Source organism: Scedosporium apiospermum (genome assembly GCF_000732125.1).
Source record: "Scedosporium apiospermum strain IHEM 14462 chromosome Unknown SEQ_SAPIO_0143, whole genome shotgun sequence".
Taxonomy (NCBI): Eukaryota; Fungi; Ascomycota; class Sordariomycetes; order Microascales; family Microascaceae; genus Scedosporium; species Scedosporium apiospermum.
Window position 1 is genome coordinate 286,930 of NW_015971844.1, and position 22,227 is coordinate 309,156.

The following is a 22,227-nucleotide window of genomic DNA, read 5'->3' on the forward strand; positions in this document are numbered from 1 at the left end:
TATAGAGCTTAGTTAGACTGTAATTAGAGAAAAAAGGGGTTTCTATAGTATATAAGGAAATCTAGGAAGTAAGTTAAAGTTTATATTATTAATTGATTTTTAAAAATATAATTTTTAGTAATACTAGCCTTTTCTTGAGCTATATATAGTATATCTTTATATTAGAACTTATTTTTTTATAATAAGAAAAGCTTTAAGTTTTACTAAGTTTTAGAGACTATTATTAAATATTACTATATTAAAAAAGTAATTATTTAGTTTAATAAAGAATATAAACTAAAGTTAAAAGCTAAGTAAAAGCTAATTATAAATATTTATTATTTTACTTTTTATAATAAATTTAGAAAAAAACTATAATAATATTTTATAATAAAAATAATAAATTTATATAAAAAAATAAAAATAGAATTAATTAATATTAATATTATTACTATATTTTAAAACTATACTTTTTTTTTATAAAAAAATATTAAATAATTTACTTAGATATCCTTATCTAAAAAGATAATATACTAGCTTATATCTACTTTTTTTAGTAAAGTATTTTTAATAACTATAGTATTTTATATCTTCTATAGTTAAAAAATTTACTTAATTTAAATATAATTAAATATATATAAATATAGATAAAATAAAAAGTTTATTAAAGAAGATATTATATAAGAGTTAATATTATAAAGGGTTAGATAGAGATTTAAAATAAATTACTATAATTATAAATCTAAGCTTAGATTAAGAAGATATCTTATTATATATAATAAATTATTAAGTTAGAAGGTAATAATAAATATAAGAAAAGGTAAAAATATATAAAGGAGGGGGAAGATATTATTTAATATAATTTTATTTAGTTAATAAGGTTATTTTATTATTGTATAATGTGGGTTAGGTAATGACTTTTTGTAGCGACCTTCGTACCTCGCATATATTTCGAAAGAAAGGTAAACCGGTAACCAGCCTTTCACCCTCGCCGTTCCTGTCCGGCGGACAAGCACAACTTGCATGACTGTTACTCCCTATTTGACCAGGGGGTGGGACCGCCGGCCTTGTCCTCTCAAGGTGAACGAATATTCATGCAGGTGACATCCAGCCCGTCAAACACATCCAATTACATGACATGTGGTCCGCTTTCTCATCGTTCCAACTGGTCAGCCAGGCCGGGCCAGGCCAGGCCACGACACACCGATATGATGAGCCGTGGTCCGAGGGGGACCAGCCCGAACCGAAGCTGGGGGGTGGAAATGGAAGAGAGTGACCGGGGGGGAAGTCTGGAATCTGGATGAATGTGAAAGGGTTGTAGCCGAAGCGTTGAAATTATTCTCTGACGACGCTTGAGGACGCTTGACGACTCTTGACAGGTACTTCTAGGTACCTCAGTACTTTGCTGGGGTACGCGACTGCACCTTAAGCGCCGCAATCACGCAAGGATGGGGAAAGATGAGTAATCGTCTAATTCAACAACAGCCATTTTTCTCCGACGCATGGTGGCTCGTGGGGGGCAAGTCAAACCAGTCGGGTCCCAGCAGTTCCAGTAACAACGTTCGGAATAGGGGAACGAACTGACATATGAGGACGGAGAAAGGGGGTGTGCGGGATTGCGGATTGCGCAGCTACCCATGTAGGAGATGTCGAGAGATATCGAGAGAATCCGAAGGGGCGGGCGGGGGGAAGCAGCTGGGAAATGGAGGAATGGAAGGGGACGGAGACAGAAAGGAAGTTATATGGGAAGGGTAGGAAAACGCTTTGTGTTCAATGTTGTTTTTGTTGCTCGTCGTCCGCGGAATGCCCTTGTGCGGCTGCTGCTGTGCTAAGACAAGTCGGAGATGACGACAGAGACCATGATAACGACGTCAACTCCTGGAACCACACCCCCCCTATCGCGACAAGTTCGATTTTCGGGCCGCTTGCGACAGATGCTCCACGATGGCGGCTTTTTACCCACCTGCTCAGACCGGGGGAGAGAAGCATAGCTTTTTTAGCTTTTTTTTCTTCTTCCCTTTTCCCTTCCTGTGTGTTTTTTGTGGATGATAGCCCAGACGTTTCTTATTTCCCGGCGGTGTACTCGCGTTATCTTGGAATAAATAATCAAGCTTTTCCTCTCTCACCGTGGCTATTGATGGTACTTTCAGTATTCTTTGCGTCTTCCGTTTCTCGATTTTCAGCTTCTTCGAAAGAAAAACATAAAAAACTACAGAGCTCTGGAATCCGTCGTCTGGTCTTTCTGGTTTGACTCTATTCAACGCCAATCAATCCCCATCAGGACCGCGATCACGAGCAACGATTGACAGCAACCTCGACGAATACAGAGTAGTTTTTATAATACCCCTAGCTCAGTTGCCGGTTCATCAGAGTTCTACACCTAGTCCTGCAATCCAAGGACATATCGATCGAAGTTTTGAGCACCAGAAGTTTCCTGTCTTTTAGTGCCAAAATCCTTCCATTTGTCCTGGTTTTCGCCAAGTCCAGCTCTACAGTACTCTACGTTCTTGTCCGTCTGGCAGCCGAGGCTTGGAGCCCCCGAACGGCGGACTTGTCCACTAACAAAATCCGTCTCCAGGATCTCTCGCTGGAGAGCCCGTGCCAGGTCTCTGGGACCTCAAAACCCGCTAACCACAAACAGAATCCGAAAGTACCAAATACTTCGTCTACTCACCCGCTAATCACCCGCTAAACACTGACCCCCCTTCAGCGCTATTAGTTGACCTCGCTACTGCACAGAAAACCTCAAGCTTACCGCTGCGTGTGTGTGTATCTGCCAAGTCCAGTCACCAATCGTCGCCGTCTGCCAGTGTCCTCCCGCCTTCCGCCCGTTTGCCTCTTGCTGCTGCCTGCCTTGTGTGTTGCGTGCCTCTCTTTTCCAGTCAAGTGTGGCTCAACCCGCACCCGCATCGCCGTTGAATCTTATCCCCTCCTCTCTCTATCCCCCCCTTGGAGGAGGAAGCGAAAGCCAACTTCTTTTTTTCTTCTTCCCCACAATTCACCCTCGGGTGGTCGGTCGCTACCTATGACCGACCTGTCTGTCATTTTAAGTCCCCAACAATACGATGATGGTGACTTTCTTCAGGCCCCAAGGCCCTCTTCAACCATGTCGCATCGCCAAAATCAGAGGTCGCCCCCCTACCATGGCGGGGATGACGTGCTTTCTCAACATTCTCAACATCACCATTATCAACAGCAACAACAACAACAACCACAACAGAAGAGACCATCAGTGGGGACAATAGAGAGCCAGGAACAAATATCATCGGAATCTAAAAAGAGAGCAAGAGGTCGGCCTCGGGTTGAACCGAAAGATGACACTGCAGCTGATGTAAGTATCTCAATCTCTCTTTTCTGTCTCTCATGCGTCTCAGATCTCGATGCCCTCACACAGAGTGGCCCACTTAAAATCTCACGTTCAACAATTGTATAAAACCTTATTTTATCTACTTCGATAATTCACTTATAAAATATTATTATCTTGTTGCATCAACGAGTTGACACCCGTGAACCCATCACTAACGCATGTGCAGCGTCGTCGGACTCAAATTCGCCTTGCCCAAAGGGCGTATCGCAATCGCAAGGAGACTGCCATCCAGACTCTGGAGAAAAAGGTCAACGTCCTTCAAGACACCAATGAAGAGATGAGCAAGGCATTCATGAATTTATATGACACTGCCGTCTCTCAAGGCCTTCTATCAGCCGCTCCCGAATTTGGACGGCAGTTGCAAGCAACGACGGAGAAATTCGTCGCCCTGGCGAGGAAGATGAGCGATGATGCCTCTTCCAGGGATGCCGACCAGGCTCCGGAGAACGAGTCCGACGGCGTGAACACTGGCAGCTCTAGCACTAGCGCGCAGAACGCGACGAGGTTTTCAAGCTCGCCAGAGATTTCGTCGTGGCCCTCTCAGCCCCCCGGCGTGTTGTCTTCGGGGCCGAGTGCGGCCACAGCGGCGGCTGGCAGTAGCGAGGCGACAGGCGTGAATTCGAACAGAAGGGGGTCGGCAGTGAGTGGTACCCACTCCACCCATGAGGTGCGCAACGAGTCAAGTACTCCGCGAAGAGAACCAAATCCTGCCGATCCGGTCCCGTTTGGTTACCAGTTCCCGAACGTGGCCTCGCGCCCCTCGGATGCTCAAACCATCGTCGAGAGGGTATCACGGCCGTTATCCGGCAATAATACCAGCTACCCATTCGGTACGTCTCTCGACGCTCGCAATCCGGGAAGTCTCCTGGACCCTTCTGTTCCTTATGCTGTCGCCGCCTCGCCTCTCCCGCCCTTTATCGTACCCCCTGTACCTCAGTCGTATTCCTATCTGGAACGGACTTTTGGTCGGCGCATGCAACGGGCAGCTCTCGAGCAAGCCCTAGTGTTGTTGAATATGCCTAACCCCCCTCCCCATGTATTCGGAGCCGTGTTCGGCTTTTGCCTTTTGTTTGAACCCCGTGATAAGATTGTGAAGAGAGTAACTGACTGTCTCAGTCGGAACAACGGACAAACCCTCCACAACTGGAAGTTTCCATTCTTCCATCTTGGTGGCGCCGGGTCGTTCTTCAACCTCATGAACCATGCTACTGACTATAGTGATATTCCGACCCCCGACATTACCTCGAGCAGCGGCGACGGCGCCTCCAATCCTTCTTCTTCTTCATCCTCTTCCTCTAGACAAATACCGGTTGGGAATCAGGGTACGCAAGGACCTCACAAACCTTCCCGCGGCGTCAACTTTTCCATGGGTCCCTTTGAGCAGCCGGTTGAGGATGCGCGGGAGATGCGAATGGACGATAGGCTGCGCATGAAGTTTCCCGGTTTTCAAGGAGACTTTTTCGACCCCGACGAAATCGAGTATTTTTTGCGGCAGAAAGGCGTTTATATTCCCCCAGCTTCCGATTTTGTTACCGTCGAAATCGATCCGAACGATTTCACACTCGAATCTGTCCTGGCGGCGGCAACGGAGATGATCATGGACCCGATCTACGGCGATATGACCTTTCCGGATGTCGACCTCGGCGCAAACACCAACACCCGAGCCCCTCCCACTACGTCGATGTTTGACTCTTCCCCCAACCCGACAACGACCACAGCCGCTAGTAGCGTTTCTCTGTCGCACCTGATCGATCCTCTACTTACGAACCAATTTTCCGAACCTGCGAACAACTCACCCGAGGTGCCCCGGCCAACCTTTGGGGATATCAATTTTGGCGATATCCCGCTCACTGATCCGTTCGTTGCGAGTGGGACCGGGCAGGCGACAAAGCAAAAGCTGTCGCTCAACATCGACAAGCTTGTTACTGGTTAGTTTTGCTTTTCTCGTTATCTGACACTGACCATTCTCCACTAAATTAACACTGATGAACTTTAGAACTTGTCTTCCGCTCGGTGTGCCTCGGGCGTAGCCCGGGTGTTCGGCCAAAGGATGTGGTTAAGGCGTTTTGGAAAGCTGCTACGCTGCTTGAGTGAAACCTATTTTCTGTTCTTTTTTTTTTTTTCCTTTTTTTTTCCTTCTCTAGTCTTCTCATTTCTTTAGGGACTTGTGTGGAGTTTTAGGTGCTCTTGGTGGGAAGGATATATGAAATACGGTCTACAGCGTCGGATCCGGGTAATATGGATGGCGTCGGGATATTGAGGCCACTGGGCTCTTGTTTCTTTTCCTATTTTTTTCCCTCTTTATTTTCCTTTTCCTTCGGTTGACGGTGAATATGGCGTGGGATGGACGGATGGAGTGACTTGGTGTACTATATCAAGAGAACTCTGGGTTTCGGTTTTATCTATGATTTACTTTTAGATCCTTGGGTGTAGTTGACCGTCTTAAGATATATACTTGGGACTTCGCCAGTCATCACGAGTCAGAGAGACCAGCAAGAATTGTGTGAGGAATTGCAAAACTCTTAAATTTCAAGGATGTACATGGAAGATTATAAGCCTGGAATCACAACATCCGATGCCTCCGTTTTGCGTTGCTCCGTATATACACCAGTAGAGTTCCGCCTTGTTCTCTCCTCCACGCAAGGCCCCCTCATTCGAATGCACCTCTCCAACTTAGAGCTTTCGCTTCTTCTTGCACTCGGCGCCCTTATAAGTCGAGCCAACCTCACCCCACTTAATGTTGGAGAAGATAACAGTCGGATCGGGCTCAACCTTGAGAACATTCTTGGGATCACCCTCGCCCTCCTTGCAAGGCCCAGCCTCCTCGGAATCCAACCAAGACATGAAACCACCCTCATCCCACCAAATCGACATGCAAAGAACCATACCCCGACTCATAGCCTCACCCATGCCCGCCAACGCACCGAGATCCATAAACCTCTCCGAATTGGTCTTCTCGCAAAGCTCATCCGTCATGAAATTATTCTTCGGGAGCCCCTCAACATTAATCTGGGCATTGCGAATAACTTTCCCATCCTGGACATACAAGCGGCGGATCTCCTTGAGCTTGCCCTCTTCGTCGGCGGGGAACTGCGTCACGACGGTGAAGGGGCGGGAGGTGTCGACAGTCAGATTTGGGCCGTAGTACTCGAACTGGTCGACGCGGTAGGGGTTGTAGGCGCAGCCGTTCTTGTCGCAGACGCCGTCGAAGGCGCATTCGTCGCCCGTGCACTCGTAGAGGCCCGTTATGTTACAGGGGTGCGGGGCGAGGTGGGTGGAGCGGGAGTTGGCTTCCCAGATGTCGAGTTCGTTGCAGCAAGCGCCCTTGGCGTCGATGTTGCCCTGTGATTTTGGGCGTTAGTGTTTTCATCTCCTCCCATTTGCTTCTTTTTTTGGGGGGGAAAAAGGCTGGATTTTTTCAACTTACAACACCGTTGATGAAAGGCGTCGTGAAGCACTGAGCATCACAGTAGCCAGTACCATACGAGGCACCGCCGGTATTCAACTCGCTCCTGGCACCCGTCTCCTCCATCTCCGACAAATACAGCGCGCCGTTCATACCACAAGGCAACTTCGACACATCGACATCGAAAGTAAACTCATTCCCCGTGAGCTTAATCATCTCGTACTTATCCTCATCCTCATTAAGCAAATACACCCTAGGGCTCGAAACGCTCCCATCCTCACGAAGATGCTTCAGCGTCAAGGCCCCACCATCAGTGAAGATACCGTAACCCTCGTAATCGGAGACGCCCTCCATGACGCAGTTCTCCTGGCAAGTCTCGACATCGGGACACACGGTAGCGTTAGGCCCGCTGCCCCAGTTGCCGCAGCCGAGGGAAGGGTTGTCCTTTTGGTGGACCCAGTGGGAGAGGGAGTCGATGACGAGGGCGGTCTCTTGGGACACGCAGCCGTCGGCGACGGTACACTTCCAGGTTGTGAGCTTGGGGTGGACCTCGGGGGCCTCGCCGACGGATTGGGTGGCGGCGAGGCTGGCGAGGAGGGTGGAGGTGAGGAGGAGGGCCATGGTTTAACCGGGGGCAGGAGGGATTGTTCGTTGTGAATGAGTGGACGGTCGGGCAAAACGAGGGGACCTGGGGTAGAAGGGAGGGAGAAGAAGGGGGAAGGCGAGGAGCGGAGAAGAACACAAGGGCGGGCCGAGTTATATTTCTTACATTTTACTTATATACGGAGTCTCAAGAGTCGTTAAAGAGAGCCAAGAACCGCCATGATTTGAGGGAAAGAGAAGGGCCAGAGTCGCACTCTACGCACTTTGCCCCCATGGATCAAGCTCTTCGGACCAGGTCCCGTAGGATCTACCCTCCGGGAAGAGAATACTACGAAGTAGTGAGGGGAAGAAACAACAAAAAAAAAAAAAAAAACGCGCTGAATTCACCCCATTCGCTCTTGTAAGGGTCGAATGAGACCAGACTCGGTGCGTGTAATTTACTACCGTGCCTTTTCTTCTGCCGCGGACCGGATTCCAGTGTAAGTGGAAATATTGCAAGTACGAAATGGGAAAGTAGACGGAAGAAAGCAAGGCCCGTGATTGAGGGGAAATTTGGGTCCGCAAAGCGACTAAGAAGAGGAAAGCTTGGCGTTCCTGGAAACGTGGAGAGGCCGGGGGGCAGCTATTCCCTTTTCTCTTCTTTACCCCGGTGGGTTTGCGGTTGGGCGGACCTGGTGCCGCCGCGTTGTGGGGTTCACGGTTTCAATGGCTCGTGAAGGGGGGGAGTTGAGGATTTGATGAAAATGCGGAGAGGAAATTGGACCAAGACATGATGGAGAAATGGGCAATGGGTATCGATGATTATTATTAAAGTAAGGCCGAGGTGGCCATTGGTGTAATATATCTCTCGATGTTGAGCTATTAGCTGCGGCCAGGAATTATATCATCTAGAGTACTCGTTCGTGGTATTCCGGAGCGGATCAAATGCTCCCACCACTATGGAACGATGGAACGGGCTTAAACTGATTATTATTTCCCCCGCTCTTGGCACAGCTATATCCATAACTGAGATCACCAGCTGGGAGAAGGGACAGGGTGGGAAGTCAGTGGTCGAAGGAAAACAGAAGCACGAAGTTCAAGTTCGAGAAAATGGAACAGGGAAAAGGAGCAGCAGAGGGATAAAATGACAATTGGTGAGAAAGAGAAACCACGGCGCGATGGATTAATGATCACGGCGAGAAATTCCATTGTCGGGGCGGTGATGGCCTCATAGCCGAAATTATAGGAGAAGTAGGTACTTCGCAACACGGCACGGAAGCTCGAGCAGCTTAGCGGGTGCTCTCCATAATGAATATAACGACTGGACGCGAGGGGGCGGCGTCGAACCCGAACCCGTTCTGGTCGAACACTGTGGGGTGGGAGGAGGCGCGGGGATCCTGCCTTTTCTACAAACCGGTTGCAGCGAGTATTAATGGTGGCGATCACGGATCGTGGTGGCTACCTGGATGTCTGCAGGTACGAGGCCGGTAGAGTAATGACGACGTGGATGGTTGCATTCCGACATCCAAGTGTAATCTCCAAGGACGTAAGGAGGTGTGCAGGCGTGCGATGGACTGCATATAAGGTTACGATAACTAGGTGCAATGCACCAACCAAAACCTCTCTATATATTTCGATATGCAATGCAATGCTACACCAGGAGCGTGAAGGTGCCAACGGTGTGGGTGTGAGATGTGTGTGAAGGGGGGAATTGGGGGGAAGGAGGGGGAGGTGAAGAGCGTGGACTGATATAGTCTTCAAGGAGGTTCTAAGCTCATCACTGAGTTGAACCATCTCTTCTAGCAAGTATCAAATGTGTTGCGAATCTAGACAATGCTGGGCTTGCCTACCGAATCTAACATCCTCAGGGCCTGAGAGATAATCGAACGACAAGGGAATCCCGACGGGGTGAACGTGGGAACCTTTTTTTAATTTATTTAAATTTTATTTTATTTTTTTTTTTTTATTTTTTTTTTTTTTTGGTTTTTGGGGGGGGGGGGGAATCTTGATCGAACAATCGACAACAGTCTTCAAGCGGAATAGTTAATATCGAATCGCGGGATCTCGTATCAACCGAGCGTCGTGTAGAGTGGCCAGGAAGGACTGTGAGGGCATCCATCTTGGGTGAGTTGTGCAGTACTACACTGCAAGTAGGTCCACGAATGCCTGTGCCGGTACAACACTTCTACTATCTCCACGTTCAGATGTATCAAGAATCCATTGATATTGATTAACTATAGTAATTCTAACTCTGAACCCGTCAAGCAGACCAGCGATATGGATACAGTATTGACAGCCACCTTGGCAGAGCATATCCCATGGCCAGCCATAGTTGATCAATCAGTCGAAATCCCCGACTTATTTAATAATCGAAATACCGCGCTGTTTTTGCTCATTTCCATTTGCCATATCCCAAGATCAACTTTATAGGCAGGAGTTTAAGCTACAGAACTCAGAGGCGAATGAGTTCAACGAGAACTGACTGGAAATACACTTAAATAACCTGTTTCCCGCAGAGGAATCAAAAACTTGATCGTATTGTGAGAATGAGGAGGCGTTGAGGTATTTGGAAATGAAGAGTCGATACGAAAGAGTGGTTAAGACAGGGCAACAGCATTCGATATCAAAAGGTGTGCTGAATAGGGTCGATGAGAAGTAAAAGCGTGAATCGAGTCAAAGAGAAACATGGACTGATTCATCAACAGAGAGGTCTGGATCAATAGCCGATCAATGATCGATAGAATGGTAAGTACCAAATCCTGCCTATCAATGGTCAGAGTAGCATTGAAGTAGCCGCCGTGGCCCCATGAAGTCTATTGTCTTCTTCGATATACGGCCAGCCCACTGCTCACAGTTCCGTTTCGTGACACAGAGTTTTTCAACCGAGCCTTGGAATACCCGTGAATACCCACAATTTGTGGGTGCCTACCCGAATAGCTGGATATCTATCACTTACAAGCTGTCCCTCGGTGCGGCTTGATTGGTTCCAAGTCGCTATTCACCTATGTTGAATACTCTGTTGATCACAATCACAATGGAGCTCGGCGATAGACTCTTGTTTGAGAGAACAGGCTTAGGCATCAATTGATCCACGAGAGGTATAAGTGGACTTGAATACAGCCCTATCTGCCCTAGCTGCGGATAATATCTTACTAGTTTTCCTTTCCTTGTCCAAATCGAGTCTGATATCTGAGCCATCCGATGCCTCCGTTGTCCTCATCCCACCTAGGGCTCCGAAGAGCAAAGAGATATAAATCAGGAAGGAAACCCACGCTACCACCAGGGCGACGTTATCACATTCTTTTCCCCGAGTCCTGGGTTTAAAATCCCACCGTCGCCTTCAGTTTTTGTTCCACGTTCTACGCCTTACCTTAGAAACACTCATGTGGCTCTCAAATCCGCAAAGCCGGATCCTATGTCGTGTTCGGGCTATCGTTCTGCTCCTGGCCTGTCAGACATGGACCGTCGCATCTGCCGCCTGTGCCCCGAAGCCTCTCTCAACCAAGATACGAAACGTAACACTTTCAAATCGCCTACAGTCTCGTGGCATCGCCTTGGCGGTTGGAACTCCCGAGCAGGAGTTTGCCTTCCTCCCTCAATGGTACGTGTTTTGTATTAGTCCATCCTCCCTTAACCATTTCCCTGTTCCACTCTGCTTGGTCCTTCAAGCCCCCCAACGCACAACACGCACCTGAGCTTTTCGGCACTGGCAAGACTAACCTTATTTTTCTCTGTTCCACCTCATAGGCCTCTCAATAACACTTTGATATACGGCACGAATGGATTCTGCATGCCACCGGCGCCGAATACGCAAAATGGCTGCACCGTCTGGCGCGGAGGCCAATACGACCAACTCGCTTCGGACACCCGCAAGCGCCCAACCATCGGCGCCTACCCCGACGACAACGCGCCGTATCCAAGCATGAACTTCATCTCCGACACGCTGAAGCTCACCACCAACGTTAGTCTCGACGACTTTCCCATGGGCATCGCCCGAAGTGACTGGGGCCAGGAGGGCTACCACCCCATGATGGCCGTCGGGCTGGGGTCGAACTCCACCTTACTTAACACCCTCAAGGCCGCGGGCAAGATCGCCTCGCGTTCGTGGAGCATGTTCTACGGCCTAACAGGAGCCGATGCCAACGCGCAGTTGGACGGGAGCTTCATCCTCGGGGGCTACGATCGGGCCAAAGTTAAAGGTGGGGGCTATACTGAGCGACTCTCCACGAACCCCAATTGCCGGTCGCAGATCCTCGTCACAATCACGGATATCTCACTCAACTTCCCCAACGGTACGGACGCTAGCCTGTTCCCGAAGGGGCTCTCCAGCTCCATCCCCGCTTGCTTGGTGCCCGATTACCCTGCTCTCATGAAGATGCCGCGCAAGCCGTGTTTCGACAACTTTGAGCGGCTCACCAATGTCACGCTGTCGAAGAGAAGTTGGGGTGTGGCCTACTCTAGCATGTTGTACTGCAAGGGTGACGAGCCGTATAGGGGGGACTTGACTTTTACGCTACAGTCAGGTCTCTCGATCCGTATTCCGAATGACCAGCTTGTCGTCCCGGAACTCACCATTGACTGCGATACGGGCGCGCTGCACCGGAATAGCTCGGCACAGAACCTCGTCATACTACCTCCGCAGGACGACAACGAAAACGACATCAGCCAGCTTGGGAGGCAGTTCCTCTCTTCGGCCTACGTCATGGCCAACCTCGACGCGGGAGAATTCACGATTTGGGAATCGAATCCAACTTCCAACGAGGACCTCGTGGCCATAGATACCAACGGCACTGAGGTCTCGGACTTTTGCGCCGCGACAACGCCAGACCCTGCTTCTGGCGAAACTAGTCCCGACTCTGCTTCTAGCGAAGGGAGTGTCGAGCAGAAGGACGGGAGTAAGTCTATGACGCCAGTAATTATAGCGGGCATTGCCGTCAGCGGTTTCGTATTCCTGGCTGGCGTGGGAGCCGCCCTCTTTTGTCTCTTGCGTCACTGGAAGCGACGGAGACGGAGAGAGCGTGCCGCTGCGGTGGACTCATCACCATCACCGCCGCCGGAATATTCCAAGAAGCCGGACAATACTCGGCATGAAAAGCAGGAGCGTGAGATGGCGCCGAGTAAGGTGAATTCGAGGGTGATGGGTCCGAGTCGGGGGAAGCCGAGTAATGCTGGGACGTGTGAATTGGGCGTTGAGAAATGGGAGACTACGAAGTATTACATAAGATCGTGATCTTCTCGATTAATAATTAATATGAAGAGAGATTTGGACTCTCCCATTCAATTATTCGATTATTCTCCCTGTCATCAAATGTCACTTATTTTTGTGAAACTAGATAAACGTGTAGATGGTAGGCTTTTTCGCTCACCCCAATTTGCAGTTTTCTCCATCATCTCTGGATGCCATTTGATGTTCTTCTCGACTCTTGATGCTCCTCACGAATGAGTGCTGTTGGTGATGTGTTGGGCTGGATGAGGATCTCCTCACCGCCACTGACCACCGCCACCACCGGAAGCAACCTCAGACAGAATCCAGCCCAGACAGCTGCAAGTTAGCGTACGATTCTTCGCCTCAGACAACCAAGAACATAAGCGGGCATCCCAGCACTTTGGGTCTGCCAGGATTTCTAAGAATAGCCCTGGGACAGAACACTGCACCAGCTCTTGTGCTCCCGTACACTGTGCAAGGAACCAAGTGCATAAAATCGACACTAATGAATAATGCTTCCCATTGCGGACCAGTTCTCGTCTTCAAGCCAATGGCTTTTCGCGACATTCCCAATAATATTGATCGGATCAATTCAGTCGATGATTACATGCAATGTACCGACTGCGCGACGGAAGTACACGACCGCTGCCAGCTTTTGTAGTAAGACACGAAGTATTACAAGTACCAGGCTCGCACTATTGCTGCATCCGACCAGACCAGAGCCACCAGCCCCCGCAAGCCTGGCTCAGCACATCCAAATGGCTTCCTTCAACATTCCAAGTCGGGGTTGTCGGACTCGACGCCTTGTCTTGTACAAAACCTGTTCAAGATGCTGTCTCCAAGCAGTGTACAGAGTACAGAGTACAGAGTACAGAGTACTCGCGTAAGAGACAGACATGGGCCTACGCTGTGAGAATATTGGGGCAGGAACGATGGACTTGAGCACTAAGCCATCACTATCACCATCGATGCGACATTCAATGTTCCATTCCATCAACTTGCCAGACTGATTTGATCGTCCAGGTGCAGGCTTGGCTCACGTACTTGGTACTCCATTCCCTTCCTGATCCTTACCAGTTGGCAAGTTGGCATGTTGTTGCTGCGTCCCTGCCCCCCCTTCTCACTCCTCCGCTCAGCACCGCCACAACCAGCAAGCTCAATCCGGTGCCGAGAATCCGCCCCTCCTTGCTCTGCTCTGCCTCTTTGACCACGATTCCTGTTGTCAATGCTGGCTCGCCTTACCCCATAATGCCAGCCGCAATTTCCCTCGCTTCGATGGATCAAAACTAGCCTGACGCCAGTTTTTTTCTTTTTTATCGCCGGATTTTGTTGTTTGTCGTTTTTGCCATGCTCAGTTTTCATTTTCCTCCATTCCAACTGTCCTCAAGATCACATCGTGGCCTCCTCCCTCGCTATTTGTTGCTGTAATAGAGCCAAATCCGGTCGTTTGCTCTCTTTATCTCTCTATTAATCTGCGACACTCGTTTTCTCGCCATCTAAGCTTAAATTTCTAGCGGAACTGTCCCGTTGAATTGCGACATTAGGACGGGCCTAATTCATTGATTCAAAGCTGTCTCAGCTCGGTCGTGTCGACGAGTCTTTTCCGCAGACGAATTCCGCCCAGTTTTCGACGAACATACGATTTACGAATCCATCTGCGAATCTCTCCAGCGTCTCTCTCATTTCGTCCCAATTACTTGTTTTGCAAATAATTGCCGTCGCGTCTGCCCTCCCTACGTCGGACTTAATACAGCCCGCCCCTTATTTGACCGACGCCCAAAACCAACGGGAATATCCCCAACCCCTCGTTTACAGGGCCTTCTTGTGGCAGCCGAAAACCTGAGAGTCGGCGAGAAAGAAGAGGAAGCAGAAACAGAATACTATTTTAAACGTAGATTCGGAGATCCCTCAATCACCATGTTAATACGGCTTCCCCTCTCCCTCCCTGCGCTCCTCGCCCTCACAACCTTCCTAACCACCACCCTCGCCGACCGCTTCCCCAATGACTTCACCACCTACCCCAAAGGCGCCCAAGCCTGCCTCTACACAGCCGACCGCAACTCCGGCTGCAACGGCGAGACCGTGCCCAAGATGAACGCCTGCCTCTGCGCCGACGGTGGCAGCTTCGTCACCTCCACCGCCCGCTGCGTCGGCCGGAGCTCCCCCGACGACCTCCAGGAGACCTATACGATGCTCGCCATCAACTGTAACGGCTCCAAGACGCCCATGGATATCAGCGAGGACGAGTTCAATGAGATTGCGAAAAAGGCTGCCGAGGACGCAAAGTCGACGACGACGACGTCTCAGACGCCTACGGCTACTGAGACGGGCCAACCGACGAGTACCACTGACCCTGGTAAGGGCGACGACAACAATGGCGGTCTTTCCACGACGGCGAAGATCGGTATTGCTGTGGGCGCCACGGTAGCGGGCGTCGCTCTCATCGCTGGGGTCGCCTTTTTCCTCTATCGCCGCCGCCGCGCCGCCAACGAATTCAAGGAGGAAGCGAACCCCATGCTCGGCCGCCACAGCTTGCAGCCCTCCACCTTCTCGGGCCGAAACTCAGGCGCCAACTCCGTCGCCGCGACGAGCATGTTCCCCCCCGGATACAACGAGTGGAAGCAGGACATGTCCCCGCAGAACAACTACTCCGCCGGCGCATGGGGCCCCGATTCCTTCACCACGGGCGGCGGCGGCGGCAACCCCACGGGCATGTCTCCGCCTCAGCAGCAGTGGAACGAGTCTCCCGCCCCCGCGTGGAATCCCCAGACCGGATGGGGCCCGCAGCCGAATATGCCTGCGCCTCCGCAACAGCCGCAGGCCGCAGCGCAGTCCTGGATGGCGCCGGCGGGATATCATGCCGTGGCGAGCCAGGATGGGGCTGTTGCTGGACGCGATGATCCGCAGAATGGGGTGTATGAGCTTGCGAGTACGCCGGCGGAGTATAGGCCGAGGAACGCGTTACCGAGACCTGCTGAGATGCCGGGATCGAATCTATAGAGATTGAGGCTGTGGTGTGGTATTTGATATGGATTGATTTATGATCTTTTTTTTTTCTTCTTTTGGGACGCACATATGGACTCGCTGGGTTTTCTTTGGCGTTATCCTTCTTTTTGGGTTATACCATAAGTACATATGTACGTACATGCATGGGCGGCGTTGCGGATTCATGTTTTGGGAGAGCAGAGCGAAGCAGCGTCGAAAATAGACGAAATATAAATAATTCTTGTTAAAAAGGGATCCGGAGCTTTGCGCACAGAACTTGTAAAAATCACATAAAACATACAGATATAAATACTGCTACAACACAAAGCCTTCCAACCCCCACAAAGCCCCCTTTCCCATTTCCCTCAGTTCGTCTTCTTAGCAGCCTCAATCCTCCTCGTCATAGTCGGAATCTTAAACCGATATTCACAAAACAAATCCATCAACCACTCGCCAAAAAACGACCCGATCCACGCCAGCGTCGAAAATCCCCCAGCCCAGAACCACTTCGGCGGGCCGCCGCCCCAACCAAACAACCACGCCAAAAACCCGGGCCTCCTCAACGCGGCGCTCACGAGCTTCTCGGCGTACTTGTCCGTCGAAACGGTGCCGTTATTCTGCGAGAACACGAGCCGCCACTCGAAGATGTCCCGCACGGGCTCGTAGAGCGAGTTAGGCAGGAGGGTGCGGTGCGTCTTGCTGGCGATGTTGCTCCGCACGGTGCCCGTGACGGCGACCATGACGCGCACGCCGAAGGGCTTCAGTTCGATGCGGAGGGTGCGGGAGTAGGCGTCTATGGCGCCCTTGGTGGCGCAGTAGACGGAGCCGAAGCAGTAGGGGGTTCGGGCGGAGAGGGAGGAGATGTTGATGATGAGGCCCTTGGTTGCTATGAGGGGCCGGATGAAGGCTTGGACCATGGCCATTACGGCGAAGACGTTGGTTTCGAAGGTGTTGCGGACGTCGTCCATGACGATGTCCGTGGCGGGGACGGTGTGAGTTAAGCCGCTGCTTTGGGGGTCAGTAGGGCTCTCGTTTTTTTTTGTTTTTCTCAATATCTTTTTTCGGGAGTATGGGGGACGATAAAGAGGGAGGGAGGGAACAGGAGGGGAAGGATCCTACGCGTTGTTGACGAGGAAATCAAGCTTCCCGCCCGTGAGCTTGTCCACTTCAATCTTTGCCGCGGCGATGCTCTCGGCGCTGGTGACGTCGAGCTTGATGGCATCCATGCCCATGGCGGCCATCTCGGTGAGAACCTCGGGCCTGCGCGCAGTCACGATGACATGAACGCCTGAACAACAATTTGCATTAATTACGGCAGGTCGATGAGAGGAAGAATGTCCAATCCCCCTTACCCTTCTCGTGAAACTTGAGAGCAATGGCATGGCCGATTCCACCGGGCGTGCACCTATTTTGCCCCAGAGTTAGCCAACTGTTTTAATTCATTCCCCTTCTGCGATAAGGAGCATAACAGGGGTTGAAAAATCTCACCCGGTGATGAGCGCCGTCTTCTGCCCAGGTTGAGGAGGCATCTTTTTTAATGGATCCTATTTTTTTTTTTTTTTCCCCGATATGAGAGGATTTCTCAGGGGTTTAGACTTTGATAAAGATTGATCAATGAGATGGGCCTGAACGAGAAAAGAGGCTTGAGGCTTGGGTTTGCTTTTTGAGACACGAGCGTGTTGGCGTGGAATAAATTGTGAGATGCCGAGGTTTAGGCTCGACGCGAATTCACTAATACTTCGTACAAGCTTCGCATTCACCCTTCACACTCGATTGATGGTGGGACATCCCAAAGCCAAAGTCCTGAGCTTCAAGTTTCACCGGACACAGGCACGGACACGGATTACGGACACGGACGAAGTGACACTCCGCTTCCGACCTTAATTGTCCAGATTTCCAGATTCGGCGACATGCACATGCACACACAAACTCGAGACGTTTTATCGTTTATACAATCAGTTCCTACGATTTAATCCTCAAAGTGCTCAATCGATCATCTCAACGACATGCCCAAAACCAGTTAACCCAACAACAACAAATACCTAATTTACCGAGGCTGGAAGAATGCAATCAATGGTTGGCCGGCTCCCCTAGTTGCCGTCCTCACCGTCGTCGAAATCGCCATCCTCCGTCAAACCGGGCCTCTCATTCGCCCACATCTCGTCGTCCTCCACCTTCACACCACCAAGAGCCCTCGATCCAATTGGTCTTTCCAACTCTGTCTCCTGCGCGAGCAGAACCTTTTCCAACCTGGTAAACTTGCGCGTCACCTTGACCTTTGGACCATCGGCCTGTCTCCGACCATTAGCATCATTTTCTCGCCTTTGTTGTGGGGCCTTGAGCTCTGTGACGACGGGACTCCTCTCTTCGGAGCCTCCACCGGAAATCGAGGACGACACGAGCCCGTTGCGGTCGCAAAACTCGAGAAATCCCGTCCAGTTGGGATCCGTCGCAAGTATCTCCCGCCTTCCAATCACGATAAGACCGTATTTGGCCCTCGTAAGCGCTACATTCATGGCGTTGGCATTTCCAACGATGCCCCATCCGACTTCTTGGTCCTTCCTTAGGAACCTCTCCCTGGCCCGCGTTGTGCATAGAATGACCACGTCGTACTCTAGGCCTTGAAACGCCTCTGTTGGACCTACGTTGACTCCGTGTAAGCTGCCGGCCGCCTGACGTTTAAGATCCTTTCGTAGTCGCATTACTTGCGCCTTGAACGGGCTCATGATGCAAATGTCCTTCTTAGCCACGAGGCCGGATACATGGAGAGATGCAGCATAGTGCATGGCAATCCGAATCTCCTCCATGTTGTACCATCCACCGCCATCCCCTTCAAGCTCGTCATTTGCCTCGTTGTGATGGAACAGTACGGGCCATCGTCGGCCCTTCCACTCCTGCCAGCTCCCAAGCCTATCCGTGCCAACAGCCTCCGGCTCCAGGGTATCGTAGTAGAACAGAGACGACGGTACTGCCAGAATAGCCGAATGCGATCTGTAATTCCGGAAAAGATTTGTAAACGGAGGCGCTGCGATGGGGAGCATCGAAGGCTTCAGAACTGGAGGGTCTTCTCCATTGTTCCCTCGCGCAAGCGGGTGGTTTTTGTATACTGGTCTATTAAAAAGGCGAGAAAAGAGGGACTCCTTGAGGGGGGAGAATGGCAGGGAGGTACGTGGGCTTAGTTGGTATTGGTCACCAACCAAGACAAAGACGGGGGGCGGAGAATTGACATTTGGCGGAGGCGCAACAACCATTAATGGGATCAGCGCCTCGGGTTCCATTGCTTGGGCCGCTTCATCCACGAGCAGAGCTGTCCAGTGCGGTTTCTGAGCTTCGTGGATCCCAATGCCAAGCAGATCACCCATGTCCTTTCTCAGTCTAGAAATATCTACATTCGTCGCTCTCGTTCGGACCAAAAGGGCAGCGTCTTGACAGCTAGTGACCACCACCTTGTACTTTAACAAGTTGCCGAGTGGCGGTAGATCAAATGCGTCTTTTCTTGTGTAGCAGAAATGGAGGATGCTCCCGGGCACTTCGGCGAATGTGCGGGTTGGCCGATTCAACCGTAAAAGTTCTCCGGGTCTGAAATGGTCTCGTAGCCTGATAGCCAGGGTATCAGTAGCATTCTCCGACGGGGCACAGAGTAATATGTGCGGCTGCACCTCCCCTCCCTCGGTCCGCTTCAGTAGCTGCAGGGCTATCTCGATGATAGTTTTTGTCTTCCCGGTTCCGGGTGGTCCCGAAACAAGGTAGGGCATGGAGCCATAGTTCCGCTCGCAAATAGCCTGTACAGCTTTCTTTTGTTCCCAGTTGAGCTCTTCATCGAAGAACTGTTGTCGAAACTTGCCTCTGTGAAGCCGGGTCTGAAGGCTCCCATATCTTTCCGTCGGAAACAGCATTGCTTGAAGCCATGCGGGGTCATGGACAGGTCTCAGTTGCGCCTCGCGCGGTCTCTCTTGGATAGTTTCTCCTAGAGTCAGAGCAAGTTGGACGAGGCGTAGAGCAAGCATCATATCTTCATGCCTTCGTGTAGACGCAGGAAACTGCACATTGACATGGATCTCCTTCGCGGCATTCGGCAAGTGCCAGGAACCGCCACCACCGTAGTTCTTTGCGAGCTCCGCGACCTTGAGTGTCACCTTCTCCTCAACTCTTCTCACTGCAATTACCCTAGCGCGGTAGATCACGCCTGTCCATCCCGGCACGTTGCGCAAGCTGGGGTACATGTCCGACCGGGGCCTGGACTCGGCGATGTACTTGTCTGTACTACAGAGCTTCCCATCTGCATCATAAACTAGCTGGCGAAGCTCAACGACATCGTCTTCTTCGAGGAAAGGCGCATTCTCTTTCAGCCCGGGTACGCTCAAGACACAGTTGGCCGAGGCGTGTTCGCCATTCGGCCGCACCGTGATCTTCTGGTTATACACGGAATATACCGCGTTCAATTTTCTCTGGGATTCGAGTTCTTGGTTTAAGTGAAGAAAAAAGTGCGACTCGTACGACGCGGTGTCAAGTAACCCGACGGAGGGATAGGGAGTACCGACGGGTATAGGTAAAGGCGGATGGGCGAGAGTTATCTGGAGGCCAGACTCGAACATTATTGAAGAATGCCTTGCCCAGGCAATCTGTCTCGTAGGGGGAGTATTAACCTCGACACCTGGGAGGCGATTGATTAACTTGAGAGCCTCGGGAACAAACGGCGTCGCATAGACATCGAAAGCTTTTCTCATGTCTTCATCTCCGATGGAAGTGTCACCGCTGCTGGAAACAGGAGTGTTGGAAACGGGAGTAAGACATTTCATATTGAAAAGAACTTGACCATCGGGAATTGGCGGCTTTTGTACTTGTTCGCCAGCCGATATGGGTGGACGGCCGAGAATCAAGTTAGGTTTTCGTGGATTTGAGGCCGATTTCTCCTGTCTGGATTCGGGATCGATAATGGGGATGGCCCTCGATCTCCAGGGAGGCTTAAAAGAGGAGTTCCTGTCCATCTTGCCCAGCACATGCTTAACAGCTGCAGAAGCAGAGGGAGGACTCGGAGGCGAAAGGAAATTATTGATGTGTGGCGTGATGCGCGATGTAATGTGAGATGTAAGGTGAGATGGGGGACGGGTGAGGTTGAAGAGAAGGGCAGGCCTTGAGAGGGCAAGTGGGCGAGAGAGGGCGAGAGACTGGACTGCAACGGTGTTTGGGAATTATCATTGCGATGTTGACCTGAGGAAGAAGCAGTAAGAAGCAGGAAGGCGTAACCAAGAGCAATCGCCTCATCATCAAATTGTCATGACGCGCCTCCCTTTGAATTTTCCTGGACTCCGGCAGCACCTTCCGTCTTCTCTCCAATATATCATCATGGGGTTATGAAGCTGCTTGCTTCTTCTGCCTTGTCCATGTTGACGACTGCGACAAGAGTGCGACAAGATGGCGGGGGTGAAATGGGTTGGGAGATTGGGCATCTCCAAGAATTGGCAGGAATTGGCAGGAATTGAGGCGTCCAATGACGCGAGCTTCTCGGTGAGGCAACGCCTGCCTTACGGTTGAGGGGACGAAGTCTAGAAACATCGAAATATCAAGGGCGCCTAAGATTAATTGACTTTGGGGGAATTACCTTAATGTCTCTGTCTATTGAAGCTGTATATATTTTAGAAGTCAAGTCATCATATAAAAACCCGAGGCCCCCGTTTCCTCGAGTTTTTTTTTTTTTTTTTTTTTTTTTTTTTTTCCTTTTTTTTTTCTTCTTTTTTTTCCTCCTCTGAAAATGTTGCCACTTTTATCGTGATGGCATCGGCCTTGCTCAGTGGACGACACAACTAAGAATTAGACCATCAGTGCCTCTCTACATGGACGCTGAGCGCCTGGCTTCTTTAAGTTCGGCCTACAAGTAGACCCGGAAACAATATTCTGCCACCTGAACTCAACATATAGAACCCGCCTCTAGGCATCCCTGTGCGATCAGGCAAATACAGCCATATCGCGGAAGAATTGAACTTGATTAGTACCGTAGCACCGTAGCACCAAGCGAAATTCAGGCGATCATCAACGTAGCTTAGACCCAATCCGGGCTCCCATTCTCCAGCTGGAATCCGTCCCTCACCCATGTCGTCTTCATGAACTCGAGTGTGCAGACATGAGCGCTATATCATCCAACTTGACGAACCCTACTTCGTACGTGGAGAGGAATTGTGCCGCGCCTCGAGATGTGTACAAAGGAGATTGGGACATGAAGGCTGGGGAATAAAACAAGTCTTGCGTATTCTGGTAATGGAGAATTCTCAGGGACCGTACCTTTGCTTCGTTTTTGATTCCAAGACTCCAAGTCATTCATGCACTAGTAGGGCCTAGGTCGAGGATAGATCGGCAACCAATACATGGAGAACTCAGAGACCCGGAATCGACTGTGAAGATGATGACGAAGCATCGAGGCTATGGATAATCGGATGTAAGATCACAAAACACGACGTTAGCACCACGCTTGGAGTTTGGTGCGACGCTTCACCCTTGTGGAGTGGTGGAGTTGGAAGGGGGCCAAGCTTTTTTTTCCTTGTGGCACCAAAACGGCATCTCATTCCCTTTCCGAAATGAGACGGAGAAAACTGTGAGATTTGATTGGATTCAGACCCGCAACCGAACCAAGGGAGCCTGATAAAATTGGAGAATAGGGGATCGACCTGTGTCATACGAGAACCGACGCGCTGGAGCTCTGTCTAA

At 50.6% G+C, this 22,227-nt stretch overlaps 4 protein-coding genes and 2 pseudogenes across 4 annotated transcripts; 3 read left to right on the top strand and 3 right to left on the bottom strand.

The window, feature by feature from the left end:
- Window positions 1-3,085: 3,085 nt before the first annotated feature.
- On the top strand, window positions 3,086-5,440 carry SAPIO_CDS9377 (uncharacterized protein; the record flags this gene model as incomplete). The annotated part of the gene is made up of 4 exons (XM_016790797.1): window positions 3,086-3,310; window positions 3,513-4,396; window positions 4,463-5,274; window positions 5,343-5,440. 4 exons carry the CDS (start codon window positions 3,086-3,088, stop codon window positions 5,438-5,440), a joined length of 2,019 nt encoding a protein of 672 aa, XP_016639307.1.
- A 579-nt stretch (window positions 5,441-6,019) lies between these two features.
- Window positions 6,020-7,373, bottom strand: SAPIO_CDS9378 (Endoglucanase EG-1; the record flags this gene model as incomplete). Its single annotated transcript, XM_016790798.1, has 2 exons — window positions 6,020-6,688; window positions 6,774-7,373. 2 exons carry the CDS (start codon window positions 7,371-7,373, stop codon window positions 6,020-6,022), a joined length of 1,269 nt encoding a protein of 422 aa, XP_016639308.1.
- Window positions 7,374-10,717: 3,344 nt separating this feature from the next.
- SAPIO_CDS9379 (putative Aspartic-type endopeptidase) lies at window positions 10,718-12,564 on the top strand (the record flags this gene model as incomplete). The annotated part of the gene is made up of 2 exons (XM_016790799.1): window positions 10,718-10,935; window positions 11,082-12,564. 2 exons carry the CDS (start codon window positions 10,718-10,720, stop codon window positions 12,562-12,564), a joined length of 1,701 nt encoding a protein of 566 aa, XP_016639309.1.
- A 1,893-nt stretch (window positions 12,565-14,457) lies between these two features.
- SAPIO_CDS9380 lies at window positions 14,458-15,540 on the top strand (annotated as a pseudogene; the record flags this gene model as incomplete).
- Window positions 15,541-15,890: 350 nt separating this feature from the next.
- On the bottom strand, window positions 15,891-17,054 carry SAPIO_CDS9381 (uncharacterized protein; the record flags this gene model as incomplete). Its single annotated transcript, XM_016790800.1, has 4 exons — window positions 15,891-16,530; window positions 16,645-16,813; window positions 16,878-16,930; window positions 17,014-17,054. 4 exons carry the CDS (start codon window positions 17,052-17,054, stop codon window positions 15,891-15,893), a joined length of 903 nt encoding a protein of 300 aa, XP_016639310.1.
- Window positions 17,055-17,615: 561 nt separating this feature from the next.
- On the bottom strand, window positions 17,616-20,513 carry SAPIO_CDS9382 (annotated as a pseudogene; the record flags this gene model as incomplete).
- Between the last annotated feature and the right edge of the window lie 1,714 nt (window positions 20,514-22,227).